Raw genomic sequence first — 17,252 nt, forward strand, 5'->3', positions numbered from 1 at the left:
CAAAAAGTTTAGAATAAGAATCATAATTTAAGGGTGTATAATGCAATTAACTCATAAAAAGGTTATATGTAACTGAAATGAAACCCTAAAGATTAGTAGAAAAGCACAAGTGTTAATTAGTTTGGCAAGCTTATATCATCCAGGTCATCCAATGATAGGAACACTTCATCCAAGCCCGACAGTTCTGTTCCATCCTCTTCTTCTTCACTACAATTTCTTTCGTGTACTCTACAAACAACCCATTTGCTATAATCCTATCAAATCACAAAAAAAAATGTCAATAAATGAAAATTATCAAAAAGAAAATGGAATTAAGGTCTAATACTGCACCTGGTCTATGCACTCTTCAAACTTTAAAATTCAATCATTATGTCATTGGGATAAAGTAACATTTAATTTTTTAAATTTGGTCATTGGTTTTTTTCCTTATTTATATTGGTTATTAAATTTTGATTCTCATCATTTTGATGGTGTGTTACTTTAAAGTATGTCTCGTGAAATAATATCATAATATTACATCATAAAAAAGACTGTTTCGATTATAAGTTTAAGAATTATGAATGACTTTCTCTTAATTGTACTTTAACTTTTAAATCAAACTTTTGACACATTCAAATTTAACGAAAGTTTATTAACAATATGAAGTACTGCACTTTAATTTTTAAATCAGATAAACACAGAGATTAAGTTTCAAGAGTTCGGGGAGTAAGGGCATAATTAGACCAACATACGGATTAAATGAGTATAAGATACTAACGATTTCGGAATGTCCTCTACGTTTGGAGGATCTACTGCTGCCGGCATCGGAATCGGAGAGACGATACTCTTCATTGTCCAGTTCGTTTTGATACCAGCCGGACCCGATTCTCCGATATAGAAAACGAAATATTTCTTCATGCCAACTTTCTTGCTGCTATTACTCTTCACCACAGGCTCGTCGATTCCCATCGCCTTCCAGTACCCGTTGCCGGTGCTCCTGTTCTGCGTCCTCCGGCTGTAGAAATACCACTGCTTTCCCTCTCCCAAAGCTTTACCTACACATTCAAAAACACTAACAAAACAGACAACAACAAATAGAAGGAAAATAACGTTGAATGATCGAATATACCATCGAGTTCCCATGGATCGTAGGGATAGAGCTCGAGATCGGGGATGACGTCGGGGTGGCACGGCAACAGGGCGGCCTTGCGTTGAAGGAAATGAACGACGAGCTCTTCATCGGTGGGATAGAATCGGAACCCTGGTGGTAGATTAACATTGCGGCTATCTCCCATGTCTTTCTCTTGAGATGAAACTGATACGAACAAGAACAGTGAAGGAGAAGGATTCGGAGTGGGTGATATTTATAGTGTGGGAGGTGGATAAAAACATACATATGGAGAGGAGTAATGGAAAAGAAAAGAAAAAAACAAATGGAAGAGAGGGCAGAAAGTGACGTGAAAAGGAAGGTGGGATTTGATGATGACAAGGAAGATGATGGTTTATGGGTGTGCTTTAAAATCTCTAACTCCAAGCTTTCTCTCCCATGGCGGCGGCTAACGGTAACGCTCTGCTTTGTATACTTACAAGTAACGACATCTGCAGGCGTAAGCTCCAGTTCGATCGAGTTTTTGACCCCTGAAATCTTATTCGAGTATAATATATGTTCCACTCAAATTTAAAAATTCTTTTATTTGATCTGATTTTAAAATAAAAATCTCTGAAAAATGAAAAATAAAGAGATTATTTTCTTACAGGAAGCACACAAACAAATTTATAATTTGATTCCTGAGTTTTAAGCACGTTTCATATCAAATTTGAGCCGATATTTAATACCTAAGCTAATAGCTAGATTGACGAAATAATTGGAGTTGAAAAATAAATTTAGAATAGTTTGAGGAGTTTTGATAAAATTAAGGCGGTTTTAAATATAAAAAATGATGGAACTGGGAATGGTGATCATCAGATACACGTGGCATAAATGAAAACGGGTTGTCCTGCACCATAAATAAATAAAGACATTAAATGGACCCGCGGAATGGTTTAGGAGTGTGCCTATGTACCAATAATAATAATTAGCATAATTATATCATCCGAATAAATTACTCATTTGGCATCTATTATTTTTGTTATGCATCTCTCCCTCAACCCAAGAAATATCAATCATTTGTTTGAGAATTTGAGATCTATAAATAAATAAATGAAGTGTAATTTTTTTTTCAAATATCACTAATTTTTAGAATTTATATTAATTTTATCATTAGATTTTAAATTTTTAAACTATACCATAATTTTTTATTTTGACTTCAATAATAGCACTGGGTCATTTCATAACCATTTTCTTTCAAGTTAATTTTAGTTCGTATATCGATTTTGTTGTTAAATTTTAAAATGCTTCGATTTTAGACATTAAACTTCCCGACTAACGTTGACAATCATTCATCCCCTATCATCGATCGTCATTCGATGTCAAAACGTTCTCATTTCATCCCTCTTTCTTTTTCTCAAATTATTTTTTCATGAAACTCACTCAAAATCAACAAAAATACATCTAAAGGTTTGATATGCTAATGATATAATCTTCTTTGATAATCGTCCAATAAGACTATTTTGTGGAGTGTTATTTGTCTTTTTGAAATTATAATTTGCACCATTTAAATATTAGAATTTATTGAATAACTTCAAATTATGACTAATTTGATAGAATATACAAGTTTTGAAGGCTAAAGTTGTTATCATATCAATGCCACGTCACTAGTTCTATTAAATCAACGGTCAAACATAACGACAAATGATCAAAACAGAAATAAAACATAACATTAGGCATAAACAGATAATAATTATATGACCAAAATAGAAACATAATAATATGTGGATAGCTAAATAGGTAATTTTCTAATAAATAGATAAATAAAAACCCTAAATGTAAACAACAATAAACCAATTCCTTCGAAAGGGAGTGAGTTCAACTGATATTCTAGGGCTCACAAAAAGGAAATATACGTTATATAGTCCCCACATTATTTTTTTATAAACAATAATTAACCAATTATTAAATCTTAGAAAATAAAACAAACGAGAAGAGGAATGTGTTACTTTGCTTATATATTACTTTTCCCAATTCCATTAAAGACTTTAAAGTAAAAATAAAATAAAAACACCTTTAGTCAATTGTATTTTCACACCTAAAATCGATTTTTTTCGATTAATTGTATATTTTATTGATTGTGCACACCTTGAAATTTATTTGTGTCTATTTCATTTAAAAAATTTATATTATTAATATATGTGTATTTGCCTTTAGAAATATTTCTAGATCTGTTATCGACCATTATTATGCATCCATCTCCCACTTGGATTGCATTGTGACTAAGAGTTGACCTAAACACTGAAGTTGAAGGTTTGCTTTTTAATTACATTGTGAGCCGTTGAATTACTTTCTTTAGTCAAGTACTATAATCAATGGTAAAATTCTTTTGGAATAGTGTGTATTGTATTTTCACATATCTTTGGCAATGAGGTCTTGTCCATCTCCCAAGAGTTTTAAGATTTTAAATTCTAATTTTATCATTAGTATATTTTTTAAAAAATATTATAATTTGAAATTTATTAAATTAATCTAATCAAATTTACTTTAGTTTATATTAAATAGATTTTATTTTTAAAATTAAATATTAATTATTTCAAAGATCGTTAAGACTTGATCTTGAAAATAAATTTAAAATTTATTTGAAAAATGATATTGGATCGTTAATGTGATGGGATATTTTTTGTGTTTTTATTGTTTTCCAATATTTTTAATATTTAATAAGTATTTAAATATAAAAATATATTTTAATAATTTTAAATGTATAAAAATCATGAAAAAGAATATATATTTGCTTGGTGTGTGAGCCATTTATATAAATGGTCATTGGATGGCAGTCCCAAGTGAAGTTATGGCAGTAGATGTCCTACCGCACCAAATTAAGTTGCGTAGCCAACATGCCGTATGTACTAATTAGATTTTTTATCCACTTGCCTTTATTTTATTGATTGAGTTATCAAACTATCGAATTTTCGTGGGGTTATTCAACAAGCGACAATAGGATTAAAAAATTAATATTTATGTTAGGTTATTATTCGATATATTAATAATCAATTTTTTGAGTTTATAGTTTGAGGTTATATGTTTTTAATTAATATTTAAATGAATAATTATCAATTATTAATTGATCTAATTAATAGGTTTGTAAACTAACCGAACAAACACGAACGAGGGTATATTATATTCGTGCGTTTAATTTTAGACAAACATCGAACAAACACGAACAACTAAATGAACGAAATTTTTTGTTTGTGTTTGTTTGTTAAGAAATGTACTTGTTCGCGTTTGTTCATGTTTGTTCGTTAAAATAATAAACAAACACAAACAATCGAACATAAATGAACACAAATGAACGAGCATAAATGAACATAAAATTAATTGGGTTTGTATACGAGAAAAGTTTTTTCCAAATAGTTTTAGGGTTTATATTTTCTTTAATTGATTTGGTTATATTTTATTTGAGTTTAAAATTAATTGAGTTTAAAAATATTAATAGGTTTAAATTAAAATTTGTTAGGTCTTAATATTTTAAACAGGTTTGGAGATTGGGCCGAATATAAACAAATGAACATAAAAACACGAACATAAACAGACATATTACTGAACGTTCACGAACATAAATGAACGAACGAGTCCTTTGTTTGTGCCCGTTCATAAATAAACAAACTTTCCACCGAACGGTTCACTGAACGTTCGATTTGTTTATAGGCCTACTAATTAGACATGATACTACATCTTATAGATAAGATTATGATTTGACTCATTACGTTGTGAATGAAGAAAACTAGACTGAAAAAGTTTAGTCGTGTTTATAGTAAACGTAAACGGTACTTAATCCGAATTAATAATCCAACATATCATATATCGATAAGTGTATGTAGTTGTCGCATCATGTAGGAGTGCAATTTGAGGGTGAGTTGCTAAGATAATGAAAACATGGAATTGGGGTTGGCACAGTTACATTAGATTAGACTGAATGTATGGTAATAAGAATGCTTGATGCCGAATGCAAGTGATATTTAAGAATTAAAAGGGTCATGCCTTGCCTCATGTGTTTGGAGAAAGAAGCAATCATTGTTGCAAAACCCTATTGGGTTAGTGCCTCACCTTTTCTTTTAGGCAAATGTATGAATGTGACATTTTGCTGTTAAACCCTCCCAAATCATACTTATGGAAAATGGAGGTCAAAATAAGTTAAATTTTGAGAAGAAAATCAGGAGAGACGCGAGATATAAAAAAGGATAGAAATCATAAGAATTATTTCTTTAACGTTGATTTCCCGATCAGCACATGCAATTTTCCTTCCATTTCACAAGGGAATAGATCATCATCTCGCCTGTCGATCAACAAGAGCCGTATTAGGGTTTGGAAGTGGATTGGTTTTGAGTGTAATGATGACTACATATCTATGTCATGCATCTGTTTTTGAAAAATATAAGGACCAATTATAAACCCTACTTTTTGCAATGTTTTGATCGAAGAAAAAGAAGTGTAGTTTGAGAGTAAAAGCCAAATCTTTTTCCGTCTCCACTATACAACTCTTCACTACGCTGCTTCAAAACTTTGGTCCCTTTGTGCCCTATAATTATTACTAATAATGTTGAGTTGAGTAGGAGGGTTCGTATGCACCAAATGGAAGATAACTCAGAATTTAGGGAGCCAAACTTCATTTCAGCTTTTTCAATAATACAAGTGGAAATTTATACTATTCAAAAAGGGAAAAGATTGACAAAGAATTTGAAGTGACATGAAAATCATCACGTTTGGTAATAGTATAAATGGATGGGACGTCACGTCTTCATTCTTTTATATATACGTCTACACATCATATTTATCGGATTAAAATCCAATTATGTAATATATATTTTTTAATTTTATCATATTTAGATTTAGGATCATTGAATGAATAAAAGTATATGACTGAGATTAATTATGTTTTTTTCCAATAAATATCTTTTTATTTTTTATTGTTAATTTCAATCATCTATTTTCACTCATCAAACGGTCTTAAATTTATGTAAAATTAAAAGAGTTTTACATTATATAATAAGATTATCAAATCAAATAAAAAATTTCATTTTAATCTTACTTCACCCGAGAATCAAACAAATTTTAAAACCTCCCTAATTCCTTGAACCAATGTTACCAACTCACAACATCTTCGTTGGAACCACACTCCTCTTTTATATGTACTTTCTATCAACAAAACTGAATTTGTATAAACAAAAACCTATTTGCTCAAGATTCTTCTTAAAGTATTTCTTAATGATTAAATTACTAAATAACCTCTCTTTTGTTCTACACTTGTTCTAAAAGTTTCAATCACGTTACTGCACTGTGACAGATGAGTGGGAAGTTGCTCCTAATACAAGCCAAATGGTGCTAACAAGATCGATGGAGCCTCGAAATTCAGAAACAAGCAAACAAAATAAACAAGGTGGTGGTAAAAAAAAAGTATGTATATATATATATATATAGTTTGCACACTTTAATGGCATTGGAAAGCGTGTGAGGTGTGCCCTGCATGCTAGACATTTTATATTTGAGGTTTGCATCACCAGAAAGAAACATAATCATTTCCGAAAGTGGACTGGTTTGTTCTCCCACACTAGATGATGAAGTGAAGTAGTTGGACACAAACCACAAACTTGGCCCAAGGAACTGAGGTCTAGGACTAGTGCGGCTAACCGAGGTGTAGGATCAGTGCTAGATGAGTAAATGTATGTTGGCTTCTCTGCTTCCACTGGCTTGCTGACGGCCTTACATTATGTGCATGGCCGGAGCTTTAGCATTGAGGGAAAGACAAGATTTAGATCCAAGAAAGCTCCCATTTCCAAAGACGGTGTCTAATAAAGTGGTGCATAGCAAGGGATTTGAAGTATGTATGACTTTAGTTAGTGTTACTCTGATTTTTCCTATTCTTATCATAATTCAGAATCCGTGATGGAGATGAAACTCTGGAGGATGGGAAATCGAATATGAAGCTTGTAGATTCAAGTATTACGAACTCGTCGCTGCAGCAAGGGGAATTGGAGAGAGAAACCTCATCGGTTGTGGAGGGTTTGGGAGAGTTTATTCGGGGGAATAATCCCTAGTACCAGACTAGAGGTCGCAATTAAGCGGGTGTCTAACAGTTATCGTCAAGAAATGAAAGAATTTGTTGCAGAAGTCACTAGCATGGGATGGCTTAGGCACCGGAATCTTGTACACTTGAATGAAAGACGAGCTCCTTCTTGTTTATGATTTTGTTTCCAGTGGGAGCGTAGACAAGCTTTTGTATGGAGATGGTCCAAAGATACAAGATTTCAACTGGTGCTGCATAAGCATTGCTATATCCCCATGAAGAATGTTACCAGAGTGTGGTTTATAGGGATGTCAAGCCAAGCAATGTCCTGATAGATGGTCTAAATGCAAAGCTAGGGGATTTCGGCTTGGCCAGAACTTATGAACACAATAACGATCCACAGACCGCCAACATTGTCGGTAGGCTAGGGTATTTGGCTCATGAGCTCACAAGGACATGGAAAGCCACCACAAGCACTGATGTCTATGGCTATGGCTATTGCTATGGCACCCTTATGGTTGAAGTTGCTAGCAGAAGAAAACCTATTGAGCCCCAGAACAGAGCTAATGAGCTGGTGTTGGTGGATTGGGTTAGGGAGTTGCATTCTCGGGGAGAGATCACCCGAGCCATTGATCCGAAGCTCAAATGGTATCATTCAGGTGAAGCACAGCTGGTGCTTACCCTTGGTCTTTTATGTTGTCGTCCTCTTCCCATTACAGACCGACCATGAGAGTAGTCGTGCAATTTCTACTTGGAGGTTCCACCCTTCCACTACTACCCCATGATATTCATTTGGACATTCCTACAGCAATTGCAGAGTTCTCAGATTGCTTCGCCGACGATTCCAATGATCCGCCATACAACATATTGACTCCGTCCCAAAGTAATAATAGTTGGGCAAGCTTTAGGAAGAAGATTTCCATTATTCACACCCCGACAATTACCTTCTAGATCATAACAAGAAACCATCAAACATGTTTACCGTATATGGTTCAGTTGCAGCATTTGAAACCTTTCCTTACATTCACTAGAAATGTTGATTTATGATGAATAACATGGGAACTTAATTTTCGATCAATTATCCAATTTTTAATTATAATATAAAAATACAACAAATTTAGAAAACAGACCGCCAGACATGTTATTGCACTGCAGTAGACACAAGTGGAAGTCACTTGTAACTGAAGAAAATGGGGGAGTTAAGAGGACGAGATAGAGTCTCGAAATTCAACAAAAAGAAAATGAAAAATTTCCCAGTTGGTAGTAAAATTATATATATAAAGTGTGTGGTGCCCTGGATGCTAGACATTGTTGAGGTTCGCTTTGCCTCAAAAGAAACATTCTCATTTCCGAAAGTGGACCTGTGAGTTCCCCCATACTGGAAGAAGTGTCATGTAGTTGGACACAAAGCACAAACTTACCCTAAGGAACCGAGGTCTAGGACTAGGACTAGGACTAGGGGGGCTAACCGGTATGGTTATGGAGTTCGAGTTAGGCTGTTATATAGCCTAAGCAATGATCGAGATACACCCATCATACTGCAACAATTAAAAATTAATTCAACCAGCAATGCAAACAATGTTATCTTCAAAACTTCTCATAGGCGTCATAGCTGAAAAATTCTCCCGGTAGAAACCATCAAGTTCATAACTTGACCATGAAGGCACTTTGTCTCTTGTTTCACCTGCTCCTTCAAAGCCTTCTTGTTGTCCATGCAGAGATAAATTTCGCGTACAACGGGTTCCTCAACCAAAACTTGACACTAGAGGGAGCTTCGTTTATCAAGTCCGATGGGATGTTGGTGTTAACAAACGATTTGGCACGACTTCTCGGTCATTCATTCTATCCGTCTCCAGTCCAGTTCAAGAAAAGAAATCCCAACAACAATGGAACTGCAGAAGCAGTTACATTTAGCACAAGCTTTGTGTTATCTATCACTTCAAAGTACCCAGATATTGGAGGTCATGGTCTTGCTTTTGTTCTCATGCCAACTAAAAAGCCGAAAACAAGTCTTGCAAACCAAAACTTAGGCCTTCCAAATGACACCAGCATTGGTTGTTTTCTTGCGGTGGAGTTCGATATAGTCCAAAACCCTAAACTGCAAGACATCAATGATAACCATGTAGGGATAGATATATCCAGCCTGATATCCAACATATCCATGCCGGCTGCTTACTGTTCCTCCAATGACAACTGTAACAACTCAATCCTTCTCAGGAGCGGGAAGCCCGTTCAGGCATGGATTGACTATGATAGTAACAAGATGTTGATGAATGTTTCGATATCTCCCTGTGGCATGTCGAGGCCCATAATCCCTTTGATATCATTTCCGATTGATCTTTCATCGGTGCTAGATGAGTACATGTATGTTGGCTTCTCTGCATCCACTGGCTTATGACGGCCTTACATTATGTGCATGGCTGGAGCTTTAGTATTGAGGGAAGAGCACAAGATTTAGATCCAAGAAAGCTCCCATTTTCAAAGACTGTCTAATAAAGTGGTGCATAGCAAGGCATTTGCAGTAGGTACGACTTTAGTAATCGTTACTCTTGTTTTCCTAATGATCATTGGTGATATTCATATCATATTCAGGATCAGAGATGGAGATGAGATTCTGGAGGATTGGGAAATCGAATATGGAGCATGTAGATTCAAGTATTCCGAGCTCTTCGCTGCAGCAAGGGGATTTGGAGAGAAAAACTTCATTGGTTCTGGAGGGTTTGGGAGAGTTTATAGAGGTGTGATCCCTAGTACAGGACTAGAGGTTGCAATTAAGCGGGTGTACAACGGTTCTTGTCAAGGAATGAAAGAATTTGTTGCAGAAATTACAAGCATGGGACGACTTAGGCACCGGAATCTTGTACACTTGCACGGTTGGTGCCGAAAGAAAGACAAGCTCCTCCTTGTTTATGATTATGTCCCTAATGGGAGCCTAGACAAGCTTTTGTATGAAGATGGTCCAATGGAGGCAAAAAAACTTTACTTGGGACCAAAGATACAGGATTTTAACTGGTGTTGCACAAGCATTGCTATATATCCACGAAGAATGTTACCAGAGAGTGATTCATAGGGATGTCAAGCCAAGCAATGTCCTGATAGATGGTCTAAATGCAAAGCTCGGGGATTTCGGCTTGGCCACAACTTATGAACACAATAACGATCCACAGACCACAAACATTGTCAGTACGCTAGAGTATTTGGCTCCTGAGCTCACAAGGACTGGGAAAGCCACCACAAGCACTGATGTATATGGCTATGGAACCCTTATGCTTGAAGTTGCCAGCAGAAGAAGGCCTATTGAGCCCCAAAACAGTGCTACTGAGCTGGTGTTGGTGGATTGGGTAAGGGAGTTGTATTCTCGAGGAGAGATCACCCGAGCCATTGATCCCAAGCTCGACAATTATCATTCAGGTGAAGCTCAGCTGGTGCTTACCCTCGGTCTTTTATGCTGCCATCCCCATCCCGATTACAGACCGACCATGAGAAGAGTTGTGCAACTTCTACTGGGAGATGCCACCCTTCCACTGCTACCCCATGACATTCATATGGAAGTTCCTATGACAGTATCAGAGTTTTCATATTGCTTCGCTAATGATTCCGATGATCCTTTATACCAAAGATCGACTTCATCCCAAAGTAATAATAGTTGGATAAGCTTTGGAAAGAGCCTTCCCACTGCTCACACTACAAGAGTTACCTTCTAGATCATATATCATCATGACAAGGAACCATCAAACATGTCTGCCATATAAGATCCAGTAGCAGCAGAATCCGAAACCTTTTATGACATTCACTGGAAATCTATTGTTAAAACTTAGTTTTCAATCAATTATCCAATTTCATTGTTCAAGTAAAGTAAATTAATCTTCATTGTGCTATGTAAGTTTAAGACCATAGGTCCATAGAAATCATACTTTTATGCATGATAGTGAATCCAAAATTTTGGGCATGAGCCTATATCAGTATATAGTATATTAGAAGATAACAGTAAGAGACAAAAATTCATTAATCACGTAACTAATATTCAAGTAAAAAACATGCTTAATATGAAAACAAATTAAATCATCGATATCCAAGTCATTTTCAAACAAACAACTGCATCTGCACACACCTAACTGATCAATTATATTCTCAAATTTGGACCTGAATCAATCGGTACATGCAGGTGACAGACTTGGTACTTTTTGACACGAACTAAGTTGCTGATGTACTACCTTGAATTTGTCTTTGAGCCTGTTAATCTGTAAAATAGCCATTCCGTGTAACGAGTCAATCAGAAAAATAGCATGCTATTATTGTAAAGGAAATTAGATAGATGTGAATACCCTTTTGAGGTCGATCTCTGTATCTCTCTTTCGTTGGCCCAAAGAGTGCCTCAGATTGCTGATGTCAAACACATTGTCCATGTCATCAGAAAATGTAGACTCTAGGTCTTCCTGGAGACGTGCAGGTAATTTGTCCACAACTGGCATTAGAAGAAAGCAGTTGAACTGCAAAACATTGACATAAATAATGATGAAATAATAAAACTAGACAAAAGCATAGCATGAAATGATTGGAAAAAGATTAAAAATAAGCAAACCTTCAATTCTGCAGAGGCCAAGAAGTATTCCCTTATGCCATGAAAAATTTGTTGTACCAATGCATAAACAATCCTTTCTGATGAAGGACCAAGCCTCCGGTTCCAAAGTGTGCTATCTAGAAGGTCAGCAAGCTTTGTTTCTGCTGTCTGAGCAGAAGAGCAAGAATCGATGCCTGAGGATTTATGACTGAGTTTTGTATCTGCTCTTGGCTTGGTGTCATGCTTCTCTGCAGCAAAAGACCCAGTCAATGAATCTTGGGAATTTCCGGGAGATGTGGAATTGAATGCTACACTGGATGGCTCAATTCCACCAAATGAGTCTAAAAAATGACGTAGCCCAGCCCGGTTCTGAAAATTCAACATACAATGCAAGATGAGCAGAGCAATAGGTCAGATGATCCAACATATCACAGAACATATGCATGTGGTTCTAAATTCAACCGTTGATGAGAAGTCCTAAAGCAATATGGAACAACCAAAAAGAAAATGAAAACATGAAAAAGGTGGGCGAATTACGAGAATTTTAACTTTGGGAAGCAGTTGCAGTAGAAACATAATTCTTAAATTGGACATGTGCAACAACCATGGCCCATTCCTATACTAGAAATATTAGACTTCTAGTGGCTTACCTTATTGTGGAGGGACCAGGATACGTAACGGGTTGTGCTCACTAAATCCTCCAAACATCTGCAACAAACAAATATGAAACTCCAAGTAATATTTGGTGACTAAGAAGCTCCATCTTCTGTACTTTATTAATCATTAGAATGTATTTTTAGGGTTTGTAAAGTTCAACAGCTTAGTAAAGAAAACAATTTGGTTGCGAAAGAAAATTGCCTACTTCTCACGGCAAGCTCTTTCAGTAGATTCAGCGAAGTTGTTGAAAGCAGAAGCAACACGCCTTAGAAATACGTCGTGGCCACTTAAAAATTCTCCATCTTTCTGTTAGAAATCAGGAAACATTTGAAAGGATAAATCATAATAAAAGAAGTGCAACACTTAATTACATGATAGTCCTATATTCTGTAAACATAGAAAATAAGAATTAAATAAAATAAAAAGCGCACAAACCTGCATAAGATATATGGAGATAGGATGTAATCTCTTCAGAATGTACAAGAGCCGACAACCCAACTATAGAGGGAAAAGAAATATCTCAATTAGGGCATTAGTAACAACATCAAGCAGACAAAATCGAACTTTTTATCTGCCAGGTTGGTTGTTTGAGATAATTCCTTGCACCTTTGGATCGTTATACACCCTCCCTACTCATATGCCTAGGAAGTAAGAACCTAGATATAAAGTCAGGGACAATCACATAATATCTACCTTTTCTGTTTTCGTTATATGGACAAAACCCTGGGAGGTTAGTAGGGTCAGAAAATCGGAACGGTAAATCCCCAAATAGTAAGAAGGGTACCATAGTACAAGGCCAATGGCACCTTGTTGAAAAAGCTATCCTTTATCAGCTTACTAAAGACCCCAAGCAAGCATATTTCTGCCCGGAATGTTATCAGCTAGTAATTATTGGTGCAAGGACTAAATGGATAACAAAGACGCTTTCCATCATTTCAAAAACTTAAATTTCGGAATTTTAAAGTATTTCACAACCATTAACTAAGTTGATAACAAGAAAGCAACAGAGAAACACGAAAAGAAATAAAATAACCGAAAGATATAGATAGCTAATGTCACTTCACCTGATGGAGGAAAGGTTCAAAAGTGTCACGAGCCTTTGAAACTGCTATAACACAAGCTGTCCTGATTTTGAAATAAAAAGAGGAAAAGAAATAATTTAAAACTGCTTATTGCACATGAAATGAAAATCAACAATTAGCAACAGAAAGATGATCAGCCATAAATAAATCATACCTTGAGTAGTTTGTTCCATCATGAATATCTTCGACTCCACAAGCATTGACAATTTCTTCCCTTGTAATTGGTGGGCAATTTACCCCTCCCACAATAAATCGGAATTCAGCCATGGCACGATGATATTGTGCACCTCCATAAAGACGCATTCCAGAATTCTAAAATATCAATGAAACCCACGAGACAAGTTTGGAAAATTTTTCTCAAAGATTTCCATTCATTTTATATATGGGGACCAGGATATCTATCAAGTTGACAGTATAACTAAAACAAGAAATACATAAAAGAATCCAGTTTGCTAGAATATTTAAAGTTAACTATCTCTTTAGCTTACAGGTATTATCTTGTGTGGCAATTGAAGACCATCAGCACCCACAAATGCTCCTCCATTACTTCTCTCATCTACTAGTGTTTCACCTGTAATGAATCATTGCAAAACTGTGAGCAATCTAGCATCACCATCAGGAACGATTAATTTATAAAAACACAAGATATCTTCACTAGAAATATACCAAATTTGTCTGGAGGTGCAACAACTGTCCCTTTCAGTAGCAATGACAACTGAGTAATACAGAAAATTTAGGTTAGAATGCATAACATGAACTGGAACGACAATTTTGAACATAAGTAATGTCAACGTCTGACAAGAACAAAAATTCTAATTTCATATGACCTTAAAACGGTCCCACATTGTTGCAAAAGAAGAAACAAGATAAACATGCAACAGACCAAAAAGCCATTAGAGTACATAGAAACCTTGGTCAAGAATAGATCGTGAAAAGCTCTTCCTCTTTCCCTCAATTTTACTTCATCCAAAGTGCTGCATGTGAAGGAAAGAATGAATTGATTATGGGGAAAAAAACTAAATGCAGTGCAATCAAAGTTCCTTATTTATTTCAGTTAAAAGGCTTAACAAAGTCATCTAAAATTGCCAAAATAAAAACGTTCAGTAAGCTCAACGCCAAACCTGAGTTCCTTCTTAACTTCAGTTAACTTTCTTGTTGTGATGTGGTACTCCTTCTCAAGAAGTGGAATGATCAAAGGAACGCTGTCCATATACCTTGCAATTATATATTTCCAAATTCAATTTACACTAAAGAGTTTCAATAACCTCCTTTCAAGTTTATCTGAATGGGAGAAAAGAGCATGCATACCTTTTCTGTAACAATTCTTCTAGAAAAAACCTAAGTTTGCTTACACCTATTCTACTTCTTTCTTGCTTTGACAATTGCCGACCCAATTTCTCCCCCAAAGATGCTATGTCTTGCACCTCTCTAGAAATTATTGCCTGCATTAGAAATCAAAAGGGGGAATGAATTGATTAACTTGATCTAATATCCCAATACACCATAATATACAGCACAGAGATGGTGAGCATTTTAGATTTCATGACTACTTCCAAAAGAAAAAATCTTTTTGTCGACTTCATGCCCCATGTCATTCAGGATGACCCTTCAAATACTTCCCCCAGCAAACTAGATTATCAACCGGTGAAGGAAGGAAACAAATATTAATGCGAACAACTACACCAAGCATATATCACAAAAGAAGAAAAAGCTTCTTGGTACCATAATCAACCCCATGATTTTAGTGGAAGCAGGAGCAAACCTGTTTAAACTCTTCATTTGAACTGTAAACAGAATCATGCTCAGAACCAACTCTTCCAGAAGGCACTGAAGTAAAGAATGGAGAGTCACCCAATATGAAGCCATCTAATGTACATGCAGGTGGCGAGAGAAAAACTTCCACATCAGAAGAACGTGAAAACTGAGGAATTTTTGTATCAAGCTTGGTAGATACAATGACAGTTCTTGAAAGCTCTGGATCAATCTGAATCAAGTATCAACCAAAAAAAATGTTAATCTTCCCAACATCACCATAACCGGAGATAAAAAATTTAAATGAATAAAACCCTTTCTTTGCAACTACAAGAGGTAGTTTGTAGTTCCAAAAAACTAAGCATCTAAAGCTAACATTAGCTATAATTAGGGATGCTAAAGATTATATTAGCTGCTAAATTACATAAAAGCTTGGTATCAATCAAACAACTCGAAAGTATAAATTGCTTCCAACTCTTCTAGTTTAGCTCCTTGGAAAACTGACTCTTCAATACAAGTAAATATTCTCTCTGTTTTTAATCATGCTTATATATTTAAAAGATACCTTGATAGAAGAGTAGTATTTTGGCTTTGACCCTCTTAAAAACATGTAACCTCCACAAATTCCCAAGCCAACATTCTTTAGCTAAAATTTAACACTTCATGAAAAATTGCAAGGAGAAAAATTACATACTTGCATTACAACCCTTCTTGTCATTGCATTACTCCAGTCACTACAATCTTCAAGACATAATATAATGAACTCCTTATGCTGCATCTTCGTTCTCACTAAGGACTCCACGGCACGCGCTTGGCTCTGCTTAAATGTCACCACGCACCGCCGATACAACCGTCACAATTACGGAAATGTATGAAATAAAATTAACTAGAAACACTTGGTGGGTTGAGAAAACACCTGCAAAGCACGATTCTTTCGAGCCGGAGCAGGAGCAATAAGCCCGGGAGTATCTATAATAGTCAAATTCGGACAGTATTTGTATTTCACTTTAATGATGATTTCTTTAGCTGAGAATTGGCATGGCTCACGTTCCAACCTCATATTTTCAGCTTCAATGTAGCCCTAACAGGAAAATCACAATGATGGGCTCACCTCAAAATTTGAACTTGAAAAAGAAAGGGTAAAAGAAAGAATTTTTGTAAGAAAACCTGAATGTCGGCGAGAGATTTTTCGTGAGCGACAGTGGGGTCATCATCGGAGACGAGATGGCACAATGGGACGTCACAAAGAGGGTCGTAAGACATATGGAGAGTGATGGGTCGGCGAGTCTTGGTCCCGCCGCCGACGTGGTTGAATTGGAATCCCATGAGCGCTTCCAGCAACGCGCTTTTACCGTCCGTTTGGTGTCCAACGACTAACACCGCAGGCGCGTCGAAGGGAGCCTCTAGCTCTTGAGTTAAACCGTGAAGCTCGTTGTAGGCCTCGTAGAGAGTTGAGTGTGGGTTCGGTGTTCCTTCCTCCATTTCGATTCTGTTTTACTTGGTACTCAGTCACTGCTCTGCTTCTGAGAGTAGAGTGAAAGCAAAACACAACACTCTTTTTCGCTATCAGCTTCGGGGAAATTGGATGACTTGAAAGCGCGTTATTCGTCAAATCTTCACTGCTATCCTCGTGGGTGATGTGCCACACGGCAGGATTCCGTTCCTGTTCTTTTTGTTATTTTGAAATTCGACAGATAATTGAGATTAGTGACCGGACACTAATGCTAATTTTTTGGTAGCATGACCCTTTTGGCCTCTCATTTTTTTATCTTGAACTTCTGTTTTTTTTTTTGACATTTTATTACTTTGCGGTAATCTATTTTATGATTGTTCACGTATAAAAACAGTACCTGAAGAAAAACACTAAAACCTGGAAAGAAGGGTGAGGGGGTTCAACAAGTTGAAATCGAGGAATGTGTCGACCAAAAACTAGAACAACCAAATTTTATGGTTCTGGTTAGAAAATTCTACTGTATTGGTTATATATGCAGAGCCCATTTCATGCATATGGAAAGTTGTTTATGTTTACAGTTTACTTCTCAATGTAGAACAGATGAGCCAAATCTCTAT

The 17,252-nt window shown here is 35.9% G+C and overlaps 1 protein-coding gene and 2 pseudogenes across 1 annotated transcript; 1 reads left to right on the top strand and 2 right to left on the bottom strand.

Moving 5' to 3' along the window:
• Positions 1 to 80: 80 nt before the first annotated feature.
• Positions 81 to 1,427, bottom strand: LOC120207645 (annotated as a pseudogene).
• Positions 1,428 to 7,856: 6,429 nt separating this feature from the next.
• On the top strand, positions 7,857 to 10,834 carry LOC120207648 (annotated as a pseudogene).
• A 278-nt stretch (positions 10,835 to 11,112) lies between these two features.
• LOC120207656 (dynamin-like protein ARC5) lies at positions 11,113 to 16,857 on the bottom strand. The gene is made up of 17 exons (XM_039207084.1): positions 16,350 to 16,857; positions 16,099 to 16,263; positions 15,877 to 15,999; positions 15,193 to 15,414; positions 14,739 to 14,872; positions 14,552 to 14,644; positions 14,341 to 14,404; positions 14,097 to 14,145; positions 13,919 to 14,001; positions 13,585 to 13,742; positions 13,413 to 13,473; positions 12,784 to 12,846; positions 12,554 to 12,654; positions 12,342 to 12,399; positions 11,713 to 12,060; positions 11,456 to 11,620; positions 11,113 to 11,371 (listed from the first exon to the last, which is right to left on the bottom strand). The coding sequence occupies exons 1-17, from the start codon at positions 16,662 to 16,664 to the stop codon at positions 11,279 to 11,281; spliced, it is 2,295 nt and encodes a 764-aa protein (XP_039063015.1). The 5' UTR covers positions 16,665 to 16,857; the 3' UTR covers positions 11,113 to 11,278.
• Positions 16,858 to 17,252: the final 395 nt, after the last annotated feature.

Source organism: Hibiscus syriacus, unplaced genomic scaffold (genome assembly GCF_006381635.1).
Source record: "Hibiscus syriacus cultivar Baekdansim isolate YM2019G1 unplaced genomic scaffold, ASM638163v2 tig00015125_pilon, whole genome shotgun sequence".
Classification (NCBI taxonomy): Eukaryota; Viridiplantae; Streptophyta; class Magnoliopsida; order Malvales; family Malvaceae; genus Hibiscus; species Hibiscus syriacus.